This window comes from Acipenser ruthenus, chromosome 27 (genome assembly GCF_902713425.1).
Source record: "Acipenser ruthenus chromosome 27, fAciRut3.2 maternal haplotype, whole genome shotgun sequence".
NCBI lineage: Eukaryota > Metazoa > Chordata > Actinopteri > Acipenseriformes > Acipenseridae > Acipenser > Acipenser ruthenus.
In genome coordinates, this window is record NC_081215.1 from 2451143 (window position 1) to 2478326 (window position 27184).

General features: G+C 38.2%; 1 protein-coding gene across 2 annotated transcripts in view; it reads right to left on the minus strand.

Moving 5' to 3' along the window:
- Positions 1–1381: 1381 nt before the first annotated feature.
- Positions 1382–27184, minus strand: part of LOC117963584 (adherens junction-associated protein 1-like) — a 30216-nt gene continuing 4413 nt past the window's right edge. The window contains exons 2-6 of one of the 2 annotated variants that reach the window (XM_059002475.1): positions 15098–15873; positions 9182–9269; positions 8577–8819; positions 6678–6808; positions 1382–1553 (exon numbers count right to left, since the gene is read on the minus strand). In XM_059002475.1, the coding sequence (XP_058858458.1) occupies positions 6736–6808; positions 8577–8819; positions 9182–9269; positions 15098–15873 (1180 nt within the window). In that variant the 3' untranslated portion in view covers positions 1382–1553; positions 6678–6735. The remainder of the gene's footprint in view (positions 1554–6677; positions 6809–8576; positions 8820–9181; positions 9270–15097; positions 15874–27184) is intronic. The other variant, XM_059002476.1, reaches the window with a different exon arrangement.

A 27184-nucleotide genomic window follows, 5' to 3' on the forward strand; every position in this document is an offset into this window, starting at 1 on the left:
ACTAAGAGTCAACAGGTCTGATTTTAACACTGCCGGCTAGGCGATATCATTTTGTCTGAGGTACCTTTAGAAAAAACCTGTTCCAGGAGATACTGTCGCTGTGTTAATTTCTAAAAAGTTGGTCATGGTTTAAGGGAATCGTGGAAGAAAATTCCAAAAATTACATTTTCTTTCACGGTAATCTTGCTGCAGCAATGAATATACTAAGAACAAGGTAATCTCGGTAGAACACAATTTAAAATCTTCCTCAAAAATATGTATCATTATCTATTTTATAGCAATAACAACTTGCTTCACAGACCCCACTTAGCAATCATCTTGTAACCCGATTCCACTGCCGGCCACATCGGCTCTGGCTTTGGTTTGCTATATCGTACCCACAATGGAAATCTGTCGTCACGTAGCAGGGAGGTGAGTGCTGAACAAGAAGCAGACAGGGGAATAGAGGTACATATTACAAGCTTTTTTTTTCACGACTGCAATGGCTGTCAAGAAGAGTTTGGCCAAAAAAGATCATTGTGGCGACATGTGAAAGAACAAAGAAACAAAAATTATTTTAACAATCTGGGCTAATCCAGAAACAGTGAATGGGTTCTGTGCGGAATATATATGCATGGATCTTGAGAAGGCTATTTAAAATATGCAGAGCTGAAATAAAAAATAGCGACAAATGTTCTTTCAATTGCAGCATCCATTGCTTTACTGAATGTAGTACTGCTAAGGTTTCTTTAAAACACAGCACAATACTATCCCACAATCCCCAGTGACCTTATTACTCAGGACAAGATTATTACTTTTCACAAAATACGAAATATGCAAATATGCAGCCCTAGTGGAATGTTGAAAGGCTGCTGGTGTCTGTAATATGATTTCTGAGTCGTTACTCTAAAACTCTCTATAAAAATATGGCAGTCTTGATGACATATAAAACAGAAACAACTAGGAAGCTGGAGGAAATGTCTTCTTCAAAGAGCAACTGCACAAAGCAGTCAGCACAGTTTGAAAGCAAATCGATACATTTTCTTTTGTTGAAGAGTGCTTTAGCGATAACATTAAAAGGTATTCAAAAACATTATCAAAAACAAAGGTAATGACTGATGGCGGGATATGGTTTCTTTCAGAAATGATAACCCAGGTTATGTCTTTAGTCTTCCATGGCATCCTTATTAGGTCCTTTCTGTACAGTTTGTGGCACGTAATGGCATAATTGGCACATTGTTCTGTATCATAGTCCAACATATTCAAGCAGAAGCCTTTGGAATATTCCGTAATCTTCAGGATAAATCTTCTCTTTACGGAGGTTCACTTTCTCTTCCTGTAAGCTGTTTTTATATATGTATATATATATATATATATATATATATATATATATATATATATATATATATATATATATATATATTAAGAAATGCTATACTTTTCTTCAAAATATCAAGAAGTATCAGCATTTGTTTTTTTTTAGAAAAATAAATGTGTCCATCATCCTACAGTTTATAAAAAGAAACTGGAGGTTATTTTTCTTTTCTTTTTTTTACAGGTTCACCAAAGGAATCCTTGGAAGAAAGAAACAGAAAAAAAACATTAATAAATGAACTGTAAACCCCATGCATTCAAAACTGTTTATACAAGACGGATGTGACCTGCAAACATAATGTAATCTATTACCATGAGGGCAGCAGTGTGGAGTAGTGGTTAGGGCTCTGGACTCCTGACCGGAGGGTTGTGGGTTCAATCCCCATTGGGGGACACTGCTGTTGTACCCTAGGTACTTTACCTAGACTGCTCCAGTAAAAACCCAACTGTATAAATGGGTAATTGTATGTAAAAATAATGTGATATCTGTATAATGTGAAATAACGTATAATGTGATATCTTGTGACAATTGTAAGTCGCCCTGGATAAGGGCGTCTGCTAAGAAATAAATAATAATAATAATAATAATTACCAGGCATGACAGTGGCACTATGTGACAAGAACCTGATAAATGAATATATTCCTGCAGATCAAGAATCATGCAGTGCTGGATCTGAATTTGGTTGGATGGATGTCACAATCCTTTATAATAGTCAAATTGCTGTAGCCAAAGTTATCCCCCAACTCACTTATCTCACATAAAAAGAATCGCACTGCAATCCTAAAATTGAAGAACCCCCTTTCTTTATTAACATTGCAGTGAATGGATGGTTTTGTCTGGGTTTTTACTTTTAATGGATTCAATACAACAGGAGTCAGTGTTGTTTTTGTACACAGGATATGATTTGTTTGTTGTTGATTCAATTTATCAGTTGCCAAATGTTAGGCAAAAGTTGCAGGTAGCCATGTTGTAAAATGCAATACATCAAAAATGTATTGAGTTATGTCCAGAATATAAAGCCAATTACAGCTGCTACCATATCAGGAATATAAAATCCCATCAAAACTATACTAATTTCTTTGTGAAATTTTCACAACTGTTTATTATTATTATTATTATTATTATTATTATTATTATTATTATTATTATTATTATCCTGTCTTGAATTTCCCAGAAATGTGTCTTCAAATCAAGCTCAGACCAATGTATTCTGTCCTCAAACTGCATGGTTCGGTCAAGCAACCCATACTTTCAGGACTGACCCCTTATAGCCCTTCAATGCACAGAAATAATTGGATCCAAAGGGAGTGCAATGCCTCTTGAACATAAACTGCACATCAGCAGTTTCAGAAATTGAAATTCCTTTCCACTTTATTTTTGGCAATGCTGTTGGGTGCTCTATGCTGCTTAATTGTCAAATTTGACTCACAGGTGCAGAAAGGTTAGAGATCAGAGAAGATCCACCAAAGCATAAAGGAGATCGATCAAGTAAAAAGAGGAAAAGAAAATCCATTAACAGCAGGTATCTGAGTGAAAAATTAAACCATGATTTGTTTTGCTATTTGCTTCGCCCTGACAGCAACAGTGATTAAAATGCATTCAGTTGCTTTCCAATGCAGGATAATTGCTGATTAATATTAAAGAGATGTAGGCTGCTGTAAAACATGTGCTGTTAACATTCAACGCAATATACTAGCAGTTGTGTCCATTCACCCAAAACACCAACAACGCTCTGTGGTGTCCTAAGCTGTGTGGAAATCCTTGAATCTGTTGATGCATGGACTTTGATGCAGTGGTCCCAGTGCAATACATGTGTTTTTTTCATGATTGTGTTCCAGGGCTTTAAATAATTGCTAAGCAATGCTTTAAAATACATACCTGCCAGACCACAATTATGCCAGTAGATAGATAAATCAATAACACACTGTTATGTACTTTACACAGTGGCTTACACATGACCTAACCATGTCAATAGGATGGCTGGCCACCTGTTTTTCTCTTGTTTTTTGCAGCCCCATTAAGTGTTATTAGACTCTTACAGACATGCTGAGCTAGAAAATAAAATGGCTTCATTTTAAGACGACTTACAAGACCTTATATTGTTGTTGTTGTTTATTTTTGTTTTAAATTTGTACTCACAAATACCTTCCCAATTACTTTACAGCAAGGTCGTTTTTGGAAGGTAATTACTGTGTTTTTTTTTTTTTTACAGCACTTCCTTTATAAAGCTCCACTCCTGTTTTGTGAAAGGAGAAAGTGGCATGTTTGAATCGTCATATCACTTTTAGGTTCAAACTAATGGAAAATACCTAAAATCCCTTCCACAGGGGGGAAAAGCTCTTTAAAAATCACAGAAAGAAAGAAAGAGCTAACAATTCAATATCAATATTGCACTGTAAGATCTCCTAGTACTGCTTGCTGCAGGAGTTGCAAATTAAAGGTTTGTGTAGCAGAACCTGTAAATACTGAACCATCCAATGCCAGCTGTCTAAAAATGCTTGTTATTCCAATAAATCAAAGATCTCTCAGTCTCAGTGCTTGAATTGAAGCAGAACGAGAGGTCAGTGTGGCTGCCCACAAGTGGGCTTTCTAGACGCTCTGACCTTAAGCGGGCTGAAAAAAAGTTTTAGTTAAACAGCAATAATTAAACAGTACTCTGTTACATCAGAGTTCCTTCTAAACATCTTACACATTTCAGATGACTGTTTGTATCACATTAATATCAGTCTCTACTACATACATGACCCATATTTTTTCCTATATATTGCTTTTCCCACTAAACGCAAATATGAATTTGTGAGGCTTATGTCAGCAAGCGTTCTTTCATTTCCATGCCCTTTTAAAAAAATGTGTTTCATGGAATGTTTCCATGCTTCCATTATTGACGTGAACCTTGGTGTTTCATAGGTCCCATCATTCCTTGGATGAATTCCTAACAGAGCACGACACACAAAATTCAAATTAATTAAACTTTATTGTGTTAACAACCAAGTTCGCCTATTGTCCAATAAACTGATGTATTGATGAAGGTTTATTCTTTCCACCAACAAAGCATTACTAAAATCACATCCTCGTATCCCTTAAGGATATATACCGGTAAAAAAAAACCTAAAACAAGATGATGTGCAACTGTACCCTGCTTGAAAGGCATTCCATCTGATCCCTGTCCTTGAACACTTGTACTCAATAGGGATTGTATTGACTGAACATTCCTGACACATTTCCATTGTGTTTAGATGCCCTTCCTTTGAATGCGGCTGCAACAAGATACTGTAATAAGCCTGACACAATGTTTCATAAAAGAGGCTCAGAGGAGACGCTTCAATAAGCTTGCCAATGGAAACGTGCTTCGCCACCCAGTATTAATTTGCAATGAGGATGCACTGCACAGCAGTGTGTGCCATTACACGGACAGCGCAGGTAATGTCCCACTGCTAAGTGCCAATGATTTCCCATGCAATTTTCTTTTAATGGCAGCTTTGTCGAATGGGTCTTGGGTTTGCAGTTGAGCACTTTTACTACCTGCTGACAAAAAAAGCCATTTTGCAGGCTCCTGAGCATCCTTTCAATGTCTGATCCTTATTGAAACCATGTGAGTAACTGTCATCAGCTTGATTTAGGGTAACTATACTGTATACTGCACATCGCACCCCTAGTGACATTTCAAACATGGCTTTGGTGATGCAATATAAATGTGTCTGGCTGGTTCTTATATTTTAGTATCTATCTCGAACCTTCATACAGCATACAGCTAAGAAACCAGCATATTGAGTTTGAAGGCCCTCAGGCCCTCTACTCTAGTTAAATTAGGTAAAAAAGAAATAACTGTTTTCGATGGAAAATTCTGCACCTGGAGGTTTTCTACTGTTCTGACCCATTATCCCATCCTGTATTTTTAGAACTATAAGTGCAATCCATTCATTATGAAAACATTTAATAGAAAGCTGCAAGACCTTGCTATGAATAAGTAAAACAAGAAAGAGAATGATTTCACTGACCCTGCTGCTGCTGCTGCTGCTGTCAGTTTATTAGAATTTTAATTGCTCAGTTAAGCAAATTGAATTCTAAAATCAGATTTTGCCAGTATGAACGATTGCCCATTTTAGCGTTTTTCACCTACAGTTGTGTTTTTTCATTATCTGGTTTTGCACCAGACACTGCAGTTTTAAAGTTTAATGATTCTTTTGTGAAAAGATTTGAAATGCCAAAACAGCTGAATTGTATTTCACCAGTTATTAAATATGTCAACATGCCCAATTGTAAACCTAATCTATCTACCTAATGTTAAAAATACTCTCTCTGCAATAATGCCTGTAATTTCGCCCCTGCCTGACTCAACGCCGCCCCGCCACCTCCTCCCACCCCCCCCCCCACCCCCCACCCCCACCCCCACCCCCCCAACACAAACACACACACACACTTTTGCTTAAATGACAACTTTATGGCCGATGGGCGTTGGCTCAGCAGAATCCGGTATATATCATTATCTTTGAACACCAGGGATGCTATTTACCATACCACACAGACATAAGTGTTCAGTGTCTTAAAACACGACATGCTGACATCATACAGAGTTATATAGTACAGGCAGTATGGTTCAATATGCAGAAGCTTTAAAATGAAAACAGAACATTTAAAATGTGGATTTGCATTTAAGATAAAGAAGGTCTCTTCTATACTGCAGTTGACTACAATTGGTGCAGAGATTTTAAGTATACAATCCCATTACTAACAACAAATAATAATAATAATAATAATAATAATAATAATAATAATAATAATAATAATAATAATAATAATAATAATAATAATAATAAGACAGATTGGTGTTAAATTATAAACTAGACCTCTGTTGACTTACAAAGCAGGCCCATGCAGAAGTGGACAACAGACCATGATTTCTGTAATGACGATGGTAACAACACTGATACCACATTAGTAGGATCTGATAATGCCCTACCTTATCCTGTGAATTATCTGAAGTGGGAGTTATCAGTTCAGGGTGGGGGTTTGGGGGGAGATCAATGCATTCCAAGTCTAATGACTGCAGACTGCCTATTTCTGCATCTCATACAGCTTGGTTTCTTCCCCTAAAAGGCATTAGGGAAGCAACCCGTGCTTATTATGAATGCCTGGTTTATATGCATGCGGAGAGAACGTATTATTTTTTGAATGTATAGTATCAATGGAGATAAGTGTATCTGGGGCACAAAGAAAGGGGACTACCTGTATAGTGTCAGAGGGTTTTGAATGCATGGAGACAGCTTGGAAATGGTGGATGGGCGTGGGTTGGGTAAGAAAACGTATGAATAGCTGTACGTACCAGGAAACAGAAACATGGAGTCTGCCCCGCCCACAGGAAGTAAAGGGACTTCGGCCAGTCAGCAGGAGATTTCAAACCATTTCTCAGACACAAAGGCCACTGGGATAAGCTGCCGTTCAGCAGGCGAGGGTCTGCAGCGAGCAGAAAAATGGGCTTGCGCGAGCTGGTACGTAACACACAACATGCAGGCCTACAAAGCAGGCCTGCCACCAAAAAAATAAATCTTATATTTTCTATAAAAATATATATATATATATCAATACTGCTTTGTTGTTTCTGGGGTTTTTTTTCTAACTTATTTATCTCCAATAAAAAAATATATTATTGGGTCTTACCCAATTCAATTATATCATTAGATAGCTTATGGATACAATATCTCTCCCCTACAGCTATTGCCTCCTCCGCTACAGAACAGATTAAAAAAGCCAACACAGTGATACAATAAACATGACAGTCAAATTTCAAACTGGGATTTAACCTTAGTGACCTGACAGGAATATCTTAAGCATACCGACACCATCAGGTTTTTTTTTCAAGCTTAATGAAGTACAAGAAGTTGTTATTGTCCCAGCATTTATACCGTCAAATAGAAATTAACTCACTCTAAGGTACAATAAGAATGATACTTTAATCCCTATTAAGTAATAGCACACATAAAATACGTTACAAGGGTTCCAGCAGAATATATTTGAAGTAAGTTGGATCTTTATAAGTTTTATGAGCGTGGCAAGAGTATGAAATGCTACTGGAAAAACAGTGAGTGTGCAAATGGATTTATACTTCAGTGCAGCAGGTGTGATTCAAGGGTATGACTCAATTTGTGTTGGAAGGAAATCCTATTTTGTTCGTGTGATTTCTGAATTCCTTCTGTAGTTATGCTCTAAAGGCAAATTAGCTTTGGGAGCATATAAGGGTATACAAAGGTCCTATGCACCTACCTGGCATTTAGAAATGTAGTTTGGGAGCACTTTTTGAGTCATAACTACGAACCAAGTTGAATCCTGGATATAATGGCAACTACTTTTATTTTACAACAAAGCATTGTTTTCTTATAACCAAAAAGTTTTTAACTTTTACCAGATGCTGATGTGGTTTATACACAAGACCGCCAACAATATAAAAATGAACAATGATAAGATCCAATTCAATGAAGAGACGCGGGGGCAGTATGTCGACCAAAAGCTTGGAGCCCAGTGAAAAAAAAAAAACATGAATAAATTAAAATCCAAATTAAACAACGCATACAAATGTAGACATTTGATGAAATGGATTGATAAACAAATCTCTACACCACTATATTGCTGTTTTACTACGGTAGGCTACTTCTGTTAGGAACCATATTCCATTCCTATTCTGTGCTGTGAGCTACATATATCAATCAAGATAGCTGCTTTAATTTTATAACTAGAAGATGCACTAGTCTGATCTGTCTGTGGACCATGATTACATTATTAAACTGGAGGACAATATCTCTTGATTCCTTGTGTGCCTTGAGGGAAACAGTGAGTTGTCCTTGCTTGACAGTAAAACCTATTATGGGATTATCCTCCAAATCTCTGCACCAATAATACACACACAAAAAAAGTCTGTTTAAGCAGAGAATATCATGTAAATTTATCTTTAGTCAATCCTAAACCCAGCAAAGAAAACACCCGTGCAGCAACAGTACAGGCTCCCAGGGCTTACCAAGAGATTACACCAAACGAGCTGAAATGTGTAACAGGAAAGGTAAGATTTCATTAACGAATGTCTTAAAAAAATCCTTCCTTAGCACCTTCATTCTAACAGACCCCAGTCGAATTACTTTCGACACCGCTTGTGTTGAAACTGATAAAAGACATATTTTTATAACACCTTTTCCTGGACCCAGAAGGTTATCATCTGTAAAGGGATACTTACCTATTTCCATTAAAGGTTGTCTTGTACACAGGGGTCTGTTGTAGCATTTCGTCTGTGTAGACTGGCACTGCTGTCCTCACACACTCATGGGAGCACTGCAGGTTCTCGTTGTAGGCTGTGAAGATGTCCATGTTGCTGGGAACTCGAGCTGGTGTGAAATCGGTTAAATTCTGACAGCTTTCCTCTTGCTGGTTAATCTTTCGCTGGTGGTTGTTGCGTCGTCCGTTTCCGCTCTGTGCACAGCTGCAAAAGAGCCGCCAAGAATATCAATTAGCATCACTTTATTTTCTGCTAAAAACAAAAAAAAATTAGGTTTAAGCCTGTTTTTAACTACATTGGAGGTTCAAATATTCCAAAATAAAATTTTCTCTGTAATTAAAGCTTAATTGCACACATTTGAAACCCAATTGCAAACATGTGTTTTATTGAAATGGATAAATGAATTGTACAAGCACACAAACACATGTCAAGAGCAGTGGCTGACACTGTTGATTTTAAAGATGTATCTTTACATGTATTATGATCATGTTTTTACATTACTGAAGTTTTTAAAAAGGGCAAAAAGTTCAAATCTAAGAAAGATGGATGAAGGGACTCCCTCCTACCAGTTCTTTAGGACCAGTGTTGTTATCAGAGCTGCGATGACCATGATAAGAGAAACCGTGATTGTTATTATCTGGTGAACTGCCAGGCCTGGAAACAAATACAAAAAAAAAGGGTAGGACATAACACAAGATCCAGGCTTTCAAAAACAGCAAAACCATTCAAATCTCCGGTGCATAATTAAAAAGCAATGAATGCAAGGAGAATGCAAGTGAACTGTGATACAGTAGACGTAACTGGTGTGGAGTGTGTTTGTACCATTATAACATTGACAGGTACATTCAGATAAACACATTTTAGAAGGTAAAACAGTAAAACTTTACATCAAGTGTCTCTAATGACATGGTAGTTACATAATAAAAAAATGGTAGTTACACATAATTACAATGTTATTATGCATAGTTACAATGTACTTAAAGTGGAAATGTTTTTGCACGATTTATGTAAGTACAAAAATTGTATCAGAAAAGGGTGAGGGTTAGGATTGGGGTTATATCATGCAAACACAAATTACACATTAAGTACATTGTAACTATGCATAATAGTTACAATAAGGAGGCTGTGTGGTCCAGTGGTTAAAGAAAAGGGCTTACTACCAGGAGGTCCCCGGTTCAAACCCCCCCTCAGCCACTGACTCATTGTGTGACCCTAAGCAAGTCACTTAACCTCCTTATGCTCCGTCTTTCGGGTGAGACGTAATTGTAAGTGACTCTGCAGCTGATGCATAGTTCACACACCCTAGTCTCTGTAAGTCGCCTTGGATAAAGGCGTCTGCTAAATAAACAAATAATAATAATAATAACAATGTAATTATGTGTAAGTACACATGTATTTACTAAGTAACTACTATGCAAATACACAGTAATTAGAGACACAAGGTAAAGTGTTACTAGTAAAACTATAGAAACTAAGTATAGTTTCGCTGAACTGATTGTGCATGTTACATCTTAACTTTGGGCTTAAACCTGTTTGGCCGTGGGGCAATTGGCAGTGGAAATTCTGCCTTTTGTTAACTGGTACCTTCCAGATACAATGAAAGGCAATAGAGTAAAACATTGCTAATTTGTGGCTAATTAATATGATGCACTGCTAATTTGGCACCACTTTGTACGAAACTGTCAAACTTAGATGAATGAAAGTACAACCTAATTCTGATCCTTCTCCCCTTTCTCTATAATTAGCAGGCACTATTCTTGAAATAAGTACGTTTCTTCTGGCAGTATTTTATATATATATATATATATATATATATATTTTGTCCTTCAGAGTTTTAAAATCAAAGCTGAAGTTCAACTTATTAGGAAAGACTTTTAGCTTGCAAGCTGAATCAGTGGCTTGTGATTTCAAACACCTTTGTTATAGAGGTTTGCTGATTAAAGGGATGCATTACACAAAACCAGTGAGTACTTAAGTACTTGAGAAACATAAGTGGAGGGCAGTGCCTTGTTCCAAAGCCTTCTGAAACCATTTCCTTACAATTCCCCCTCTTCCTGTAGCCATCAACCAACTCGTACTCTTCTTGCCTTCATTCTACTTCCTCTAGCACCAACCACCTGTGAGTGTTCCGCTATCGAGAGATCCCCAAAACTAGCCAATGGGAACAAAGCTAAAACATGTGGAGTCTTTGAGCTAAACACTCCCTTAGGCCTTTCAGATCTACACCCACAACCCCATGTGCGGATGCCAGTCAAACGCTATGCTTAAATTACACATATAACGAGTAGAATAGACGCAGAGTCATTTCAAAGGAATACAGACAGCATTCGTTACTAATACTAATACTAATCATTTTTAGTTAGTTACATTACAGTATTTCTATTGCTCCTGTGAAATCTAATCCTAAACCCATTTGTCTTTTTCACCTTGTGCTTGCGGTGTTGTGTCCTGTGAGTGACATTGTTTGAGTTGCAGTCTTTACAGGGGCTTTTGTTTGAATTGATCGACCCAGATTAAGAGGAACGAGGGCCCTGTCATTTCACCCTCCACTGCATTCTGAGCCTTGGCATTGATTACAATGAGAGGCCAATCGAAGCAAACACAGCCCTCCAAAAAATAAAGTGCATTTTGCTTGGGGGCATGAGAAAGGTGGCCTCTCAAGGGCATGCCAATACAATGCTTATGTGTTGGATCAGCATGATATCAGACTTCAAGGGGAAGCGTCATTTAGCACAGAATGATCTTACTTGAAGTTTGCTCCACTCGGTTGAGTTTTTATTTGCATTCTGGTAACATTTTCACACTTGGCCAGTAACGTGTTGACATATGTACAGTTTTAGAGCCCATGTTTGTTGCCATGAATAATATTCATTTTATCCCAAAATCAGACTACCTCAAACCAACCACTAGCTGAATTAGATAGAAATAAACTAGCTTAAATGTTTGCAAAACAGAACAAAAAATAACAGTTTGATGAGAATATAATGTTATAAGCATCACAATAAAACACTTTTCCAGTTGCTGGTACCAAAAAAATGGGATTAATGCACTTCCTATAAAAACACAAAAGCAGATGCAAGATCATTTTATATTAACTAATACTCCTTATGCTGATACTCTTGAAGCTCAAAAACAAATGTTATCAACTGGTCTCTTAATTTAGTATACAAAATGTGTCAGCCAGCACCTGAAGTGTGCAGAGGTCCAACGCACATTTCTCTATAGGGGAAACACTCTCTTTGGCTAGTCTCGGAATTGCCAATTAATTTCTGCGTCAAAATGTCTATCTCTGTGATTTCTGCTGAGCCGAAACTAAGCAATAAGCCTTGAAAGATGCGAGTCAATTAGTGGAACTGCTTTCTCACTATATATAAAGTCAAGACGTTTTTACAATGCAATCACCTTGGATCACAAAGTGTTGGATGAGGTACAGGGATAAAGTAACAAAGAACACCCACGGCTAGAGACATCATCATGAATCAGAGAACACATTTCATATCTAAATGACCTTTGTACTAGCATCTGCTGTCAACAACTAAAAACAAAACCAAAAAAGGCGTGGCTCTGAAGTGAACTGCACAGATCTATTACATGCCATAAACGGCATCATAAAATATTTCTGGGTCTTTTCATTGCATTAAGTTTACAATGTGGCCACTGTGTAAATTGCCTGTCAGACAATATGTGTCTGTATTAGTGTTTGTTTTAATTTGTTTCTTTTTTTCTTTTATTTAACAGTACATATGTCAACAACAAGAATCTAGGCCTTGCCTTCCCATTGCCATGGTAACTAGCATCTCTGTAGTGAGCTACTGGTAGCTCCCTCGAGTGCCCTTGTGACTGCTGGAGTGTCAATAAAAGAAAGCGGAGCTACTGCTCAACCAAGCTACCTGTTCACATATAAAAATGTTCATAACTAAGAAACTCCTTCTTGGATTGATGTTTGTCTGTGGTGCATTCTCGCTAAGACCAGACAAGCAACAATCTATTTTAATAGATCTGTCACATTTTCTGTCACAACTAGCAACTAGCAACTAGCTGCAATGACACATGTTCCAGTTCTACATGTGACTGTAACGTTTGTTTGTTTGTTTTTTCACATATTTCATAAATACATAAATCTCCCCTCTAGATACGAGCTTAGCATGGTTTTCTGTAGGGACTGTATTGCTAGTCTGAACTGTGTTTCAAATTTAACAAGAGCACATAGCTGTCTGATGTGTGAGGCTGTAACAAACCTCAAAAGCAGACGTGGGCATTAAACTGGACTTAACACATCTGCTATCGTGCTACCTGGATAATACAACACTTGTCTTTCCTTTCACTTTTTCTTTGTGGCTGCACTCTCAGTTATAGATCAGCCATAACCTCTGTTTCTTGGCAGGAATCAGCCTGACTTTCTCTTAACATCTCCCTCCCATCCCAGTACAGACAATGTAAGCATTATTTGTACCCTTGCATGGCAGTCAGATCAGAAAAATCCATATAGTAGCTGACTTCTTAATTCAGCAGACTGACGAATAATGGAGTTTTTTTTTGTTTTTTTCTACAGGGTTCATATGTGTTCCTTAATAGTTTTCTAGATTTAAAAAATACCAGGACAAGGCACTGTACACTGTGTCTGTTAAAGACAACAGATAATACAATTGTTAATCCTAAATTAACAAGCGAAGAACCAACATATCTTCAACACAATATAATGCTAATGAAGATGATAAAAGTTAAAAAAAATGATCATCTTTTTCCTTAAGTTTAACAAATGCATAATTCAATAAAGACAATATAAAAGGCCTCTCTGATCTATTCGTATACTTGGCCCAGGTCAGCAAATATATTGAGTGTTTCAGTGGCAAACATCCATTAACTGTCAAATGAAAAAAAAAAATTCTCTTCTAGACAATTAGAGTCTAATTTCAGCTCATGCTCCAATAATTAATTGGAACAGGGTGCTATCTTTGGAAGGAATAAAACATACTAATAATCTGACATTCAAACAAAAGACCCAAACTAGTCCTCTAACTGAATGACTGGTGCGTGGCTCCCTACTGGGGGATTGTTTGCCTGTTTAAGTTTTCTGCAACAAATCCGCTAACAAGCCCCTAATTAAAAATTAGAATTAATATTCTTGGCAATGACTAATGCGTCACCATGAAGCACATAGTTCCTTATGGTGTTGCTTGGAAAGACACCTCTTTCTGGAAGCTCAGTCTCTTAGTTGTGTTTTTTTACATGAATAAAAGTTAAGAATGGTCATGAACAGTCTTCCCACAGGTATCTGAACTCTCAGATGTATACTTGAGAGGAGCAGAAGCTACAGCCAATCAAAGTCAATGTGCATCGAGCATGGGCGTTCAAAGCTAATAATCAATTAGGCCCCGGTGGCTGTTTCTACACCAGCTGTTGTTAAGTAAATGCGGACACTTGCGAGATATGCATTGTTCCAAGCTATTTTAGTCTCTTTCTTTCTCTTTCCAAGAGTCGGCTCCACTTTCTACCCCGTTTTTATTACAACACATGTCAGTATGACCCATTTTGTTCTATTATTTTCCTGCCAAAGCCTATCATTGCCAGCATACAAGCTCAGTAAATAGCTCTTCTTTGTTGAAAGGAAAGTGTCACAAACAGTGGTTCTGATAATGGAGCTGTTGCTACCTGCTGTCATCCAGTTTGTAATGGCATGTTTTATGTGGTGCTCTATTTTGCGATTGCACTCTTATTTTAGAAAGCTTTATACTTATAATTTTGAAAATTGAAAAAAGCAGAAGGTTTCAGTGAGTCGCATATTATGTGAGACTGACCCCCCCAGTTTGAGAGATTGTGTGATAAACTCTGTAACTACATAACCACTGGATCTCTGTACAGATGCAAGCTGTAGGTTACTGTGCACTATATACATCAACACCACCTGCTGGATGTTTAACACGTTGCGAGTGATACATTCGGTAATCATTTACATTTACATTCACAATAACATTGTAATTGTGTAAGCACACATGTATTTATTAAGTAACTACTATGTAAACTAATGTGATGTAACGTGTTACCATACATTCTTAAAACAAATCTAAAAGACTCTAGCGGGGAACTGGCAGAGCCCAAATTTTAATTTGGTTAGTTTACTGGATCTGTAGTTCATATACAGCTTCTAAATTTTTTGCAAAACTGTCCAAAAGTAATATTGTTGTTACAAAATATTTTTTAGCAAAAAAGACCCAGGCTACAATTCTATGTCAATAAAGGTAATAATCTGGGATGCCTAGAAAGTAATATCAGAACCAGATTCAATGCAGCAAAATAAATAATTAAACAATAAAAATCTTTATCATGAATAGCCTAAAGGTTTAAAAAACAGCCCAGTAAAAGGTGAAAGCAAGATTCATTCCTAAATATGTTGCTTTTCATATACTCCAGCCTTTTTGCAAAGGCACTTGCCTAAGTTAACAACACCAGCTGCTGTTAGCTCAGTAGAATTTTAGGAGTACCTGCTGTGTCTATAAGTTGCTTGGGTGGTCTAGCTGTCTCGCTAATCACTCGGACATGCCTGGACTCCGTTGTCATCTGTTTCCCTGGGTAGATTGTGATCACTGCATGGTTCATTTTTGTTGTGACCGGGGACTGTTTGGTTGTAGTCATAGAAGCAGTGGTGGTGGTTGTGGTTCTTCTAAATGTAGTGGAGTTTGGGGCCCCTCTGTTTGTCTTGTGCTCCTGCTTATCCTCTCCCATGCCTGTGTCATCTTCCCCGGTCGGTCCCCACTCTATAAATTCAGGCATCGTTGTTGTCCACCCTTCCGGGGTGTAGTCGTAACTATCCCATGCGTTTCTGACTTGCCTCCTGGGCCTTTTCAAAAAGGTCACTTCAGCTGAGTTTCTGGCTGGAAGAGAAACCAAAGTGTCTGCGTTTCTACTAGAAGAATATTTATGCTGGCATTCTTTACAAAGAAGGCCTTCAAGTAACGATCCTCTGTGCTTATGACTCCTCTGTTTCAGTGCCTGCTCCGTTTTCTTGTGGTGCAGCAGTTCAGGGCGATGAGCTTTGTTCCACCAAGGGCTCAGGACTCTCCAGTGCTGTGCGTTCTGTAAGTTCCACAGGGGGCTGTGAGGCAGCCTATGCCGAGGCAAAGGCCTTGATATAAGTTTGAATCCTGAGCCTTGAGTTACAGGGCTACAGGAAGAGAAGTCCATGGTCAGGTGAATCATCGCTAGTAGAATCCAAGCATGACATCCAGCAGGGCCACCTGGTCTAGAGGCAGACATTGAACTGCAAAGGCAAGAAAAAAAAAGAACAGTGAATGCATGGTTACTGTACTCTTTTCATACTGCAGTATGAGGACCATGATTGAAAGCATTGTAAATAGTTGATTCACTTCTACATGTACAGTGTCCATTTTAGGACATCCTCAGTCAACACCCCTCCTCGAGTCAATCCTCACCCCTCCTTGAGTCAGTAGTCACCCCTCCTCGAGTCAGTCCCTCCTCAAGTCAATCCTCACCCCTCCTTGAGTCAGTCGTCAACCCTCCTCGAGTCAATTCTCACCCCTCCTCAAGTCAATCCTCACCCCTCCTTGAGTCAGTCGTCAGGCATCAGTCCTCCTCAAGATTTTTTTTTTTTTCGGGGAGAGTGAGGGGTTGGACGGAGTCGTCTAAATAGTAGTGGATTTCATTAATTAGCACCCTATCATCATCGGTTTGGCATTGGCTTCTCACCATTGGTGATCTGTCATCTCAATTCACACATTGTCTAGCAAAATTTAGACTAATGCTTTAGTGAATCCTGAAGATCTGCTCCTACTTTTCCCAAAGAACTGGGGTGTAAATAATACACTATATCCAGAAAGAAAAGAAAGAAAGAAAGATAGAAAGAAAGAAAGAAAGAAAGAAAGAAAGAAAGAAAGAAAGAAAGAAAGAAAGAAAAAACATATTTTTGAGCTCTATGAAAAAGTCAAAAGCAAAGGGGAAAGGGTAATTCTGTTGTCTCTGTATTTAGTCCGTGTATTCCGATGCTGGCTCAATCTAAAATGTAATCATATCCATAAATGACTTAGGTGCTTCTACACAGGCAAATTAACCAAGCAACCAGCTTACGGTACTGTTTTCTCAGCATTACTGGATGGGTAAAGTACAGGCGAAAGCAATATATATATATAAATGCCAAAATAAATGTTTATGTGTGAAATATAATTTAGCACATTTGTAGAACTTGCAATAATATGCCAAAAGTTAATGTAATCAAACAGCTCTAAATCATACAGAAAATAGCAACAGACAGGAGTGGGATGTGTTGAATGACAAAGTGAGCCGTGCTTTAAATAAATAAATAAATAATAAACCTGGGAGCTACTCATTCCTTTGGGTCCACTTGTGTGTGTCTACTTAGAAACACAAGAAAAGGCCAGTGTGGGTGTTATCCATTAGCAAATAGTGATATATTCCCCTGTCAAAATACACTTATACACCTACACACCCACCCACACACTATATCCAGAGGGACACAAAGAGAGAATTGATGGCTTGTTGGCTTGGCTTGTACAGCACCTGCCCTCTGTGTTTGATTGTGAAGAATGAGAAACATGTCTTTCTGCTCTCACTAGATGGCAGCTGAACTTTGGCTCCCTCTAATGGTGAGGTGCATCAGAATCCACAGGGCACTATCTGAGCCAGCAGAATCTTAGTTTCCAGTTCCTTTTGAGTACTTCCTCCTGATTCCAAGGAAATCACATTTTAACTCAGCTGGTCCCATATTCTTCATCGTACGATTACTACAGACCAGGTGGGGCCAGCAAAGGTCACAGCTTATACAGATAAAAACATTAAAATCAAAAATTGCAGAAACATAATTTAAAACCTCATAACTCATAACCTCATAACGATTGTAATTTCATTTTAAGCGATAAGCAAAGTGATAAGGCAGAGAATGTTATTGTGATGCTCACTGGATGATAAATGTGGGTTAGTAGCATTATCAGTCATCTCCGGTCCAGTCCAGTCCAGTATGTATCTCTATTGCCATGGAAAACTGTTCCCAAGTTTGACAGCGTCTAGTGGCCTTTTTGCATGAAATATTTAAGCTCCACAATTGTGTATGTCCTATACATGGAAGTATACTGCAAGTATTGCATGATGCATTTTTAAAATAAAGTACCAGTTAAATAGTCTTACTGGACTTGCAACCATTACCTATTGCTAGTTCAGTGAGATTCATATACCAGTAAATATCAGTTATACTGCATTAGTCACTACACAGGAATTATGTTTCTATCAGAAGTGTGAGAAGCCTATAACTCATAAGTCAATGGCTGATTAATCCTGGAGCATTTAAACCAGAGTTATACAGGACACAACAGAAAAAATCAGTTTTGTTCACTTATGAATATATGAGGCATATTCAACTGATCTAAACAGTATTGACTGGCAATATCACCTCCACTGCAGTCACTCAAAGAGGACTATTTTATGACACCTAACACTTTCTTTCATTAACTACAAATACAACGTATTTGAATGGCAGTGGTATTAAGATTCTCCACTGTTTAAATCAAACCCATGACAAAACATTAGAAATGTGGTTTGTTGAACACTTTTGTGTATGGGTTGCCCCCACGCATCACCTTCACTGAAATGATATTAAAGCTACAAGGAAGAGATTAGATTCCCTTCTTCCTCATCAAGCAGTGTACTGGGAGAGTGGCAAGTGTGCCAGATACTGCTAATGTTGTGCATTTGTGCTTTCATATCAAGAGGGTAAAGAATACATTAATTAGATCACCAACACCTGCATTATTTTCAATTGTTTGGCTATGATCCAGACAGCCTTATACTCAAATAGAAATTGATTACAACTCAAAAATGAAAAAAAAAACAACCATTATCAAATCTTGCAAATGAGAACTGCAGCCAACAATTCAGTCAATGTTAATTGACTTGTTAAATCTAAAGTATTCTGGAACAGCACTGATAAATACACTTCTCAGACCAGACAGATGGGTGAAGCGAAGCAGGGGGGGAAAGAATTTGTGTAACACATATAAGATTGAATCTGTGCTGCCTAAAAGTCCAATGTTCTTGTTTGCGACACGTGAAGACTTTGCCATATCTCTGCACAATGCAAACATGACTACAAAAAAAAGACAAGGCTGCAACAGAGACATAAAAGGGTTAAAGTAGTTTAAATGAATAGAAAACACAAAGTGTGTTGTGCTGGTATCAGTTTAGCTACAGAGTAACACAGCAACAGCAATGTCTTAAGATTTGGGACTTATCTGTATTCAGCATCATTCCTGTTGCCTAGACACCACTAGGACTTGCTTACAGCCCACTCGCTACTGAATACAGCATATATTTCACGTTTTTGGATACAAAAGCTGTATTCGTTCTTGATTGTAGTGTGTTATAATTGTGAGTTAATATTACATTTGTGTAATGAATAAATCATGTCTGATTACTACAGTACCAATCTAGCAATTTGCTTATTAACTGTCATCAGCACTGAATAGGAACAATTATGACTAATCTAAGAAGGTACAAATCATGTCAGATTATTTTGATATGATACACATTTTTCTGAATGCCTGAGTATATATACTTTTCATTGTATATTGTACATGTAATGGAATGCAATTCTACACAACAGGATATTCCAGCAGGAGTATTAATGCCCAGTATCTTCAGGTTATACTGTACCTTCTTAGTGACTGCTACACAGGTCCTATGTACAGAAGCAGGAGTCATTAAAAAAGGTCTACATGTACAGCCAGGTTTTGCACCTCGACAGATTGCATGGTGGCTGTGCCAGTAGTTTATATGGCTGTGAGGTCTTCCTCTCCATGGGCAACTTCAGTCTTTTTGATCACCGCCACTATGCTGCTGAGCATTGCATGTTTAATTATTCTGCACATTATTCCTGTGATCTGCGAGAGCCTGCCTTGAATCCCTTTCTGTTCTTTCAGCCTGAAAGAAGCTCATCGCAGGTTCCCCCTTACAACCTGTGTTCTCAGCACATGATTTCTATGCGGGCTGGGGGCAAACATGCAATACATGTACTGGAGGAAGTGTGTGTGGAGGGGGGGTGTTATTACACTTGCAACTGTTTTTATTAGCTCTGGCATTCCAACTGAAATCTCCACTTAACCCTCTCAACACTGCAGATCTCAAAACTGCACACTGCTCTAGAGGAACAGGAATTCCACTCAAAAACAGTAAGCAAGTAAAGTAATGTGATATACTGTATGTACTGCTTATATATGTATGTTATGGGCAGCGTTGTGTGATACACAGCCGTTACAGATTCTGCCCAGTCCTCTGTCGGTGAGATGAGAGAAGGTTAAATGAGCCCGGCTCTTTTGCATTGTGGTTTTCCCACTCGCTTGCGGTGCACAGGGTCGCCGGTCACCTATACATTTTTCAGTATACGACACACTATTTCATGAGTTATCCTATTGTAGCTGTACTATAAAGTTAGTGAGTGCTGAAAGAATTAAAAACATCTCATCTTATGCTCCCTTACGCTCATAGATCTATTAATAGCCAGAGTGTGGGGTTTTGGGGATGTTTTAGAGAACCCTTTGTTATCAAAATGCATATGTGCTGGTTTCAATCCCTCACCATTGTGAGCCTCTAGAGATCAATCCAACAAGGAGTTCAGCATGTATAATAAGGGCCACAAGCGTTCATAGAAACATGCAATTAAACCAAAACAAGAAGAAAACATATGAAATCAATATATGCGCTGGGCACATAATGCCGAACAATATGTGAACATTTAAACTACACGTTTTTCAATGACTTTCTATTAGGTCACCAGATATAGCCAATGGCCACACAAATATAATAGACACCTCATGAAACCTCAGTCCATGGCTACCAATTCAGCTAATAATTTTTTAGTATCCCATCCTCCTTCCTACACAGGCCTCCCATTTTCTACTCCAATTCTGCGGTTCCTTTTTGCTAATTACTATATTTATTAACTCTTCAGAGGTTCTGATTTTAAGACTTTGCCATGCGTGACTCTCAATCCCGTAGCATATCTCGGTGACCTACTTTCTGTAATAAGCTGTGGGAATCTGGATAGAAAAACCAAATGTCTGCTATCAACATTCACACAGAAGCCCTTTCTGATATTGAGGTCTGAAGATCATGGGGCAATTTGAATTTGATTTGCTTCAAGTGAACAGCTACATTAAATTGCTTGTGATTTCGTGGGCTATCAAGCATTCAGCTGACAGGAGAGCAGTAGTCTATCTTCTGCATCACTGGGGCACTTCGAAATTGCCTTCCATTCAAATGCAATCTTGTCTACTACAACAATGTTTTGCTTTTTTCCCCCATCCCTTGTTTCATTGCATTGGCATTTCACCCAGATAACACACGAGTATGACATGACTTGCTGGTTACTACATTTTAATACAGATTGTAAAAATATTATGATGTTGGAATGAAACTGAAGGATTGCTTGGCCTGGATGCCTTTTGTAGAACAAACACAGAACCGAAGAAGCAGTTTAGCCTCAAAACCCCAGAGAGGGAGGCTTTCTATTCATGCTTCTTGCTCCCACGGTTGAGCCCTGTTGTGTGCAAAGGCCAAACCAAACTTTTCCAATTTCCGATCTACGTTATCAATACCAGAACAAATCGTCAGTCGATTAGCGAGTATCTTATTTGCCTTTCGGTAAACGATACGTCCAATGATCGGCAAGGAAGGGATTTATATCTTACCTCTATCCATTACATCCCTGCTGTGCCCCAGAGTTCACCTCCTCCCCAGCCTTTGGTTTTGTCTAACGGGGGAGGGCAGCTATCCTCCACCCCAGCACCCCTGCCCATCCCTACCATCAGCCTCTCCACTTATCGGCAAGCTAATTTTTGGGCAGGGGTACCTCAAAAGACCAAAGAATGCAGTGTAAAAATATGTATAAAGTAGTAGTGTTGTCTAGTCTAAGCTTTAATAAAAAAAAATCTATCGCATGATTTTCGTGATTGAAAACAGGGACTAATTTAGCAAGGAAACCCATCGGTATTCACTAACGTATTTGTGTGCTTTCATGCAGGCTGATATATTCCTTCACAGCAGGCCCTGGATACCCCTAGTCTACCAGACACCAGCTACAATATAAAGTATAGCAAGGTTATCAGATTGTGAGAGTCAAACCAACATTCTTGTGGTTGCTAAGCAAGCACATTATCCACTAGGCTAAAAGACCATCTCTCTTAATCCATGGGTTATTCAAGCTTACATCACAGGGAGCCATCACAACTGCATTCGTGATCAATTCTGTATCATTCAGTGTGATGCAAGAACAGCTTTGACATACTGTGATAGTTCCTGCTGCAGAGAAAGCTTTCGGTTTGTAAGATACATGTAGTTAAATAAGAACAGAACAAGAAAAAAAAAAACTACTTCTGCTTAAAAAGCCAATTCAACTGACTACATGAAAATAGATCTGTGCACCCATCACTTTTCACAGCAGAAAGCAGATCGCCAACAAACAACTGGTAACACAAAATGTGCATCTTTCTTTCTTTACTGATAACCCAAAGAAAGCTGGGCGGGACCGTGAATACAATACGTATATATATATATTTTTTTCATTATCATAATTATTTAGACAGTATTAATGTTTTTAACAATAAAAAAGTTAGTGATGAGGTCGGGGTTAGACCGCATCATCACAGCTTGTGGGTCTCACTCTCCCTCTCACTGCGCTACTTCAAATTAAAATCAAATATTTAATAAGGTTGTCTCCAGTATGCCGATGAGTTCAATTTGCATCATGAGTTAAATCTCCTACTGCACAATGGCAGAACATTGCTTAGGCTTGCAAATCAAGCTCCACAGGTGGTCATCGACACACAGTGAGACAGTAATCCAAGGGCTTAGTATTTGGACTAGCTCCAGAAATGCCAAAGCCCAGTTCACACTAGATATATGCAGCACCATTCATAACACCCAAAATGAATGGAATTTGGTTTCTAATGGTAACTGGATGATTGAGCATCTTCTGTATTTAGAAAATGGCTTTCTATGATGAGCAAAAGGCTCAACATAAAGACAGCTTGTTAACAGTATGGGTGTCAATGTAGTGCCAAGCCCAGAATAAGCAAATATGCAGTTTTAAATGGAGGGATCCTTGGCATCAGAAAACCACAAAAATATGCACCTACTTGTACACAAAGCTGTTGTAATGACCTGAGCCCCAGACACCCTCAGCTCAATTACAAACCATGGTGCCTCACATGACACCAGTGCGTGCCACCCACACCATCCTCTTCCACAGCAATTCAAAATCCCAATCAAGTTGCACAGTGTAAAGAGGGCTTCCAAAATGACCCCACAGTATACAGTGTGGAGAAGTGGTTAGGGCTCTGAACTCTTGACCGGAGGGTCGTGGGTTCGATCCCAGGTGGGGGACACTGCTGCTGTACCCTTGAGCAAGGTACTTTACCTAGATTGCTCCAGTAAAAACCCAACTGTATAAATGGGTAATTGTATGTCAAAAAAAAATAATGTGTAAAAAATAATGTAATAGTATGTAAAAAATAATTTGATATCTTGTAACAATTGTAAGTCGCCCTGGATAAGGGCGTCTGCTAAGGAATAAATAATAATTATTATTATTATTTAAAGAGAAAACCAAAAAAAAAAAACGAAATACATTTCAGAACTGTATGGCACAAGAGACAGAAATGTGTTTGTTTCAGATGCTCTGCTCTTCCCCACCGCCCACCCCGCCAAGCAGTTTGCTTGTCCTCGGTGTGGTTTGATATTCAGGAAACAAGATTCGGGTTTGGAACATAGAGGCCCTGTAGGGAGCCAGTTAAAGCACAGTGCTGTGATCTTCAGCCTGCTGGTGTCGGCCTCTGATCTGGTCTATGTCACAGGACCTTTGATGTCCACTGTTATTCAGGTATAGTCATAGAGAGCTGTGAGGGGATTGACACTTGCATAAAAAGCTGGTTAATCAAGCAGCACAACAACAGATTAGAAGAGCTATAATGACAGCATTTGTTTTATGCCTTTGAAGTCAAACACTACTTTCATGGATGTTAGCAAACATAATGTTAATGCATTCAAATGCTGTGAAAACTCAAACGTAGCTGGTCTTTTGAACAGGCATTTTAGTCTATATTCTCTTTATGCATTTGTTTTCTCTAGATTTTATCTTATTTGGGGGAGATTTTCAAAGGCTGCACATGTTCATTTTATGAATTTGGCACTGCTAGAGAACTCCATTTTGCTAATCCCATCTCAATAAGATTGACGTCGTCAATACTTTGGAGGAAATACACCCAGAACAATGCAACTTTTAAAGAAGAATGCAGCTAGAATGCATTTGAATGCCTGAATTGATGGAAATTGAGAAGCAGAGCTAAGATTTGAAAGTAGGATCTCACGTATCCCTGTCCTAAATTCTAATCGTTGGCCACATTAGTCAAGATTTGGAAGCGGGGTATCTGGCAGCACATATTGACAAGTCCCTCCCATTTACTCCCCCCACGGTCAATGATCAAGAAACTCAAAAAAATGCAGATTTCCTCCTGTTTTTCACAACTATCTGTTTAGTTTCCAACAATTTTCCCTGAAGAAAAGATGGATTAATTTAGGTTCACCAATGTTTAGGGAAAAAAAAGCCAGTATAATTGACACAGTCTCTTGTAAGTGTGCGCCAAATTTCTGATGGTCCCATCTCATCACACACTGGTTCCCTATAGTTCTAGCAGCGTGTTACAATTTGTCTCAGAGTGCTGTAAGCAGATGTATGCATCTGTGCATGGCAGCTACTCTTGTTTTGCATTCGAGGGATTAATCCAAAGCAAGTCACTGTCATCAGTCACTCATCTATAATGAAACTAAACCATTTTGCTGCAAGATTCCCCCTAGAGAAAAAGCTTCACCAACAAGTCCTTGCAGCTTTAAAATGTACGATTATACAAATGACGAGGTCAGAATGCTGCAATGCAAACCTTCTTTTAATTGAAAATCAATAACACATTTGAAAAGGTATGTATATACAGTAAGTTTACAATATCAAATCCCTATGTCCCACCATGCTACACTCTCATTAACCTTCTATTCTACTCATTTGAGCTAATAAAGACTTTGTAATGCAGTCTAGGTGGTGTATCTCTGAGAGCCTGGAATTAAATCTGGTTTAAGTGGAAAGAGTTTCTGGTTACAAATTCCATGCTCAGTGGACACAAATTCAAGGCTGCGTAGCATGCATGGTCTCTAAGCTCATATCATTTATCAGCGTTGCCTTGTGGGGAAGTTTGCATGAAGCACCTACCAGAACATATGATTAACTCCTCAACACTAGCACTAAAATTCACAAATAGTATTTTTTTTTCCTTCAGCATTTGGACCCATCCTTCCCAGTTCTCCAGGACTACCTTCAAAACAAGATGGAAGTCCTTACTTCAATATTTCAATTCTCCTCTACAGTCCTTAGCTTATTTATTTTCTTATTTCTTTCTTATTTATTTCTGCTCTATTGAACTCACTAAACTTTCATGTAGCAAACAAGATGCATTTAAGATGGACCATCTTATTCAAACAAATTAATACAATCAACGGTTTGATCTATATGAGTATATGGCCAAATCAAAAGAGACATGTTGCCACAACAGCTGGGTTAAACTAGTTCAAATATTGCAAACAAAAAGCTGATGGAAAAAAAGGTGTGCCCAGTGACAGTGATTGCAAACCAAAATACTTATTTCAGTAGTCTGATTACTGTATAGAGCCGAAGGATACAACAACTAAAGGTGCATCCGAGCAAGATTTTTTAATACAACAATAACTAAAATCCCAAGGAAATTCAGACACTCCAGTGTAAAACCGAGATCGCATTTGCAAATGCTTTATGAGAAATTCTAATGATGTCTGTTTGAGTTGCCGCCTGAGACTGAAAAAAAAGGCAGTAATGACAGTCTGTAGCAAACAGAATGCATCTACCGTGAATTAGCAGGGAAATTAGCATTTGCTATACTTTCTGATTATCCTTCACAGTAAGCATCCATCTGAATTATAGAAAGAATTCAGAGACTTGTGCGTTTCTATTGTTCCCCCGTCTGCACAGCTCGTCAGCAAATCTCAGCTGTTTCAGTATTATTAATATTTCATGCAGATTCTATTGATTCCACATAGATACGCATTATATTGTTGAAAATGATTTTAGTGCCAACTTAGGGCATACTGTAGTTTTAAAATAATAGAGAAAATATTGAGTTCCCATTTGTCAAACACAGAAAGAAAAATCTCAACCATAATGGCTTTTCTGACTAGACTAAAAGAAAAAAAAAGTGATTTATGGAACAAGGACTTAATTCCTTCAAGATTCCAAAAGCACAATACAAAGTATTACCAAGAAACATTCTGCATCTTCTGCATGGATTTTTAAAAAAAATTTCTGAAATACAGAATTAAAGCTAACGTCGATACCTACAATGCAATCGCTCTAAAACAGCTTTTAGATTTTATGGAGTGATTGTCTTTTATGGCATCATTTTGTACCCAACTGTACAGCTATTTTTGTCAGTTGTTCATTAAGTATTTGAAAACTATGAAGAGGTACGTCATTCAATATGTTAACGTAACATTATTCAGCAGGTTTCATTGGACTTTATGAAGCTGTATGTATAAAGGATGTTTTAATGGATTATCATTGTGTGGGTGTTTGAATACCATATCGGTACATTATTAAGAGCTCTAGTTTGAGCCAGCTAGCAAACACTGAATGTTTGAGGTGTTCCACATGTAGACAGCACAGTATATTCTACACTGTATTTCGGCTGCATGCTCAGATCACCGCTGTGCAGAATAACAGTGCGTTCTTTAAATATGCTATCAGAGCTCAGCTTTCCCTTTTATTGATCTCACTCGGATTTAATGATGGCCCTCAATGCCGCTCTCAAACTGTAGAAGCCAGCGCTCACTCACTGCCAACAGCACAGAAATCTGTGCAGGATCAATGCAGGGAGAAAATGATAGAGTGCATGCTTTGGCGCTGGTTGTATTTTTTAAAGCCAGATCTCAGTGTTCTTGAGAAGACAAACAAAGCATTCCCTTGTGGCTCTTGTACTGACAGGACCATTATATTGGATCCTGCAGAGGGAGATTCATATTTACAGAAAGGATCGTTTCCATCAGTGCAAGAACAGGTTAGCTCAAGCCTTCTTTTCTTGCCTTGCAAGTATGTGGGCTAAATGGTAAGCGCGCCTAGAACTGAATTTTCATGTTTCAGAGTATTAAACTCCCCAGAGTAGCGGTATTAAAGGTCTCTAAACAGGCCATGGACCTGTTAATTCCTATTATAATCACAAAATGGAATTTTTATTTAATTTTTTTCCAAAAAAAAAAAATTTTAAAAATAGGAGTGATCAAGTACCTGCACTAACAACTTCAGGTGTGTTAGGGTACAATAATAAATACAAAAAATGTATAATAATTTTTTAAAAATTACATATTGGGTAATAAAAAAAGACAATAAAGAGTAAATCTTTACCAGGTACATTTTGTTACTTCAACCATGTATACAATATTTATCAGTTGTCACTGATAGTCTGGTAAAAGCCATT